The sequence below is a fragment of the Protobothrops mucrosquamatus genome, unplaced genomic scaffold (genome assembly GCF_001527695.2).
Source record: "Protobothrops mucrosquamatus isolate PMUCROS unplaced genomic scaffold, P.Mucros_1.0 scaffold8232, whole genome shotgun sequence".
Lineage (NCBI taxonomy): Eukaryota > Metazoa > Chordata > Lepidosauria > Squamata > Viperidae > Protobothrops > Protobothrops mucrosquamatus.
Genome location: NW_015394028.1, coordinates 17,253 through 21,310, shown reverse-complemented (window position 1 = coordinate 21,310; position 4,058 = coordinate 17,253). Strand labels below are relative to the sequence as shown.

The window sequence follows — 4,058 nt, the reverse complement described above, 5'->3', positions numbered from 1 at the left end:
GACTCTCCTATCTTACACAGTGTTTTTAATTCCTTGTACCCAAATATAAAGCTCTGCCTCTCTCTTCCCCAGTGCAATCCCCTAAGCTTGGCCACAGGCTTGCTTACCTAAAGGTGGTGTAACGTGGGACTCTGGAGGGGCCGGGCAGATGGAAAACCTGGGCATCGTAGGCGTCATAGTCCACTTGAATGGGAAGCGCATTCTCGGTCTCCTTAGGAGCACCCAAGGCTGGAACACAAGCAGACCAGCCCGTGACTGGAGGGCCTTCTAACAGCTGGGTCCCAGGCTGTGGGCAAGCACGCCCTGAAACCACTTTGCCAACTTAAACCGTGTGGCCCAACTGATCAGCAGAGGGTTAAGACTCCACCTTCTCCACCTGTCCTCTGCCTGACTGGATTCCTTGCCTACAAAGGCCAGCACTGCAGAGGCAAAACCCACGAGGGGATCCTGGGAAAGCCTCCGCAGGGCTGAGACTGTGAGAGTCCCTCAGAGTCTCTCTTTGGCTGCAGTTCTTGGCAGCTCTATGATGCTTTCTCACCCCAGGCCTGTCAGGCTGTGCTGGCACTCTGGTCCACCAATGGCCTGCAGCGCCAGGCTGGACACAATTTGCATCTATATTATATCACTTCATTTGCCTGAAAAATGTGCTGTTGTTTGGATGGTGAGAAGCTGGAACACTCCGGTGGGGGGGGCTCAAGGCGTGGAGTAGGGCTTAAGCTGTCCTCCCTGCACTAATCTTTGACATGCCTGTTTTATTTTATTTATTTGTAAAATGTACTGGCCGTCCACAGGGCGAGTCATTTTCCTTCAGAGCAGCTACGGTGTGTAGCACAGAATGGAGGCACTTTTTCTGAGTCTATTTAGGGTTCTTTTCAAAGCCATGAATACAGAAAATTGCTGGTGCAGTAGAAGGGCTAGTTACAAAGGGAAATACCACCACTGCTTTCTCTTCCATAGAGAAAAGAGAGGGAGGGGGGAAACAGGAAAGAGACAGAGGGAGAAGGGAAGGGGGGAGAAGGGAAGGGAAGCAAGACCAGAGGGGAAACACAGGGGTGGGGAGAAAAGGAAACAGGGAGGGGGATTTGGAGTTAATGGGAAAAAAATCCCTCCTGTTTCATCATGAACTTGCCAGCTGCACAGTGGAAGCGCCGGACATAAAACTCTCATCTTTACAAAAGAACAATGCAATAATGTAGGAGAGTTACTCACAAGATTCCCTGCTACTTTTGGCTTTTTCACTCTGTGGCTGAAATTCAACATGCAAAAAAGAAAAACTGAAATGAGTCTTTACAAATTCTAGAGCAGACCTACACAACGTGGCCCACCAAGCAGCCTCCTGCGGAATTATCTGAAATAACCAATCTGTTGCCACCACAATTTGCTGCTGCCAAGAAAGATCCCAGCCACTTCTGCCCCCCAAGACGGGCTCCTGGGCACCCCTGACACCACCAGGCTTCGGGGAACACTGCCAGCTCCCTAGCTGCTGCCAGATCTTTAGCTGCCCAAAGCCAACCGGCACAACCATTATTTGTGGGTCACAATTATTTTTCACGTATTGATCGAGTCCTTCCTCTCTAGGAGTTGTGCGGGCCTGCTCTGGAGGGAGAATTTTTAATTTGTTTTTTTCCTTCAATCATTGTAATGTCTGTCCTTAAAAATAGCTAGTGGTGATTATTCCTGTGGTTGCAAATCTGAGCTGGTGCATCTGCACCGCTAGGGCTGCACTCCACAGTTAGGCCAGTCCACTTACCTTCCGAGCTGCCAGCTTGATCCGTGGGGTGAAACTGTTACACTGAAGTTGGCTTTTGGAAGTGTAGAAACTATAAAGAGAGGGGGGGGGCAGAAAGATGAGGCAAAAGCACAGGTTGGGGAAAATACCTGAAGCAGCATCTTTTTCTGGAAAAGGGAAAAAATAACTGATCCAAAACAAAAGATGCATTAGCATTTTTGCTTCCTCCCAAACCCACTTTCTGCATCTTAAGCAGAAAAGCGATAACGCAAACCACCAAGCCAGGGGTGTTTGCAGGCCTTGGGAAAGTCAGGGGGGTAGGCCTGTCTTCCAAAACCAAAGCTGCAATGGGGAGATAGCCCCACATGGACACTGCCTGCTCCTATCAGTCTGGATTACAGACGCGCACCTGTGGTTGATCCAGTGGGGTATATTGTAGTCATCTCCCAAGCGTGGATCCCCAGAACTGCAGCGATTGTGTAGCTAAGAGGTGAGAAGGAGAAACCAGGAGTCAGACAGCTGTGAGGTGTCTGGAGAACCAAAAGAGATGCTTCTGTGGGCAAGGCATTAATCCAGAGACACTTCGCCCAAGCAACCTCTGATCCTTGGAATACTGAATACTGTTGGACTACAATGGTCCCAGTTGTGTTAGTGCCAGCTGAGGCTGAGAGGCGATGGACAAAAAGGGCTTGAGATGGCCTACCCAGGTTTAAAAGAAGACTGTTCCTAGTCCTCAATGTTAGGTGCTCAGAAGTAAACTGAAAACAAGCAGGCTTCTGCCAGTGAGGAAGATGGAGCTGTAAGCACCGAGGACTCGAGTCTTTCTCTGCAGCTCCTTTTTCCTGTCTCCTGGCCAGTCTTGTCTTTCCCTTCCCTCTGATACTGAGCCCTCCACCAAATAGCACCTGCCTTCAGATGGAGGGGGCAGGGTGTCCAACAAGACCACCAACCCAGAAGACTTTCGAGTTCCTGTTTCCTTTCCCTCCTTAACCAATTTATTCGGTAAGGAAGAAGAAAACCTACAGAAGCAACAGCAATAGAAGAAAACCAAAGGAAAAAAACTTCAAGAAAGGAAAAAAAACAGACCCAGAAACTACAGACCAATCAGTCTAACATCAATACCTGGGAAGATCCTGGAAAAGATAATCAAAAAACAGATCTACGAACAACTTGAAGCAAATAAAGTTATAACTAGTAGCCAGCACAGCTTTATCAAAAACAGATCATATCAAACCAATCTTATCTCATTCTCCAATAAAGTCACTAAACTAGTAGACCAGCGAAATGCTGTGGACGTAGTACACTTAGATTTCAGTAAGGCATTTGGTAAAGTAGACCCCAACCTACTCCTTGGTAAGCTAGAAAAAGGTGGAATAGACAACATCACCACCAGATGGATCTGGAGCTGGCTGGCAAACCATACCCAAAGAGTAGTCCTCAATGGCACTACATTCACATGGAGAGAAGTAAGCAGTGGGTACCACAAGGTTCCGTCTTAGACCCAGGACTCTTCAATATTTTCATCAATGACTTAGATGAGAGAATTGAAGGGGAACTCATGAGATTTGCAGATGACACCAAACTGGCAGGAGTAGGCAACACCCTGGAGGTTTTTAAGAAGAGGGTAGACAGTCACTTGTCTGAGATGGTATAGGTTCTCCTATTTGAGCAGGGGGCTGGACTAGAAGACCTCCCAGCTGTACATCACCCCGGACCACCCCAACGATGCCGCGAAAGTGATGTCCCGCTGCCTGGAGGCCGTGCGAGTCTGGATGGGGAGGAACAGGCTTCATCTCAACCCGTCCAAGACCGAGTGGTTGTGGTTTCCGGCGTCACGTCATAGCCAGTTGGTTCCATCTCTGGCTATCGGGGGCGAGTCATTAGCTCCCGCGGAGAGGGCTCGCAACCTGGGCGTCCTCCTGGATGCTCGGCTGTCTTTAGACGATCATGTGACGGCCGTGGCCAGGGGGGCTTTTCATCAGGTTCGCCTGATACGCCAGTTGCGCCCCTTTCTGGATCGGGACGCCCTACGCACAGTCACTCAAGCCCTTGTTGTTTCCCGCCTGGACTATTGCAATGCTCTCTACATGGGGGATGGAATGCTTGGAAACCTGGTGGGCATAGATCAACAAGGGGGAGTTCCCCTTGTTGATCTATGCCCACCAGGTTTCCAAGCATTCCATCAGCCGAGGGCCCGGGGTAGGGGCGGGGGGGTGGCGGTCATTATAAGGGAGAGTATGTGTCCAAGGGAGACCACTGTGCCTCAGATAGACGGTGTTGAGTCCCTCCTTGTGAAGTGGGGGCAAGGGGTGCAAGTGGGCCTGTTGAT

General features: G+C 49.8%; 1 protein-coding gene across 1 annotated transcript in view; it reads right to left on the bottom strand.

Moving 5' to 3' along the window:
- Nucleotides 1-107: 107 nt before the first annotated feature.
- LOC107300738 (GATOR complex protein DEPDC5-like) overlaps nucleotides 108-4,058 on the bottom strand; it is a gene marked incomplete at both ends in the record, with an annotated part of 19,081 nt that continues 15,130 nt past the window's right edge. The window contains 4 exons of the mRNA XM_015830038.1: nucleotides 108-228; nucleotides 1,210-1,246; nucleotides 1,751-1,820; nucleotides 2,139-2,212. Of these exons, the coding sequence (XP_015685524.1) occupies nucleotides 108-228; nucleotides 1,210-1,246; nucleotides 1,751-1,820; nucleotides 2,139-2,212 (302 nt within the window). The remainder of the gene's footprint in view (nucleotides 229-1,209; nucleotides 1,247-1,750; nucleotides 1,821-2,138; nucleotides 2,213-4,058) is intronic.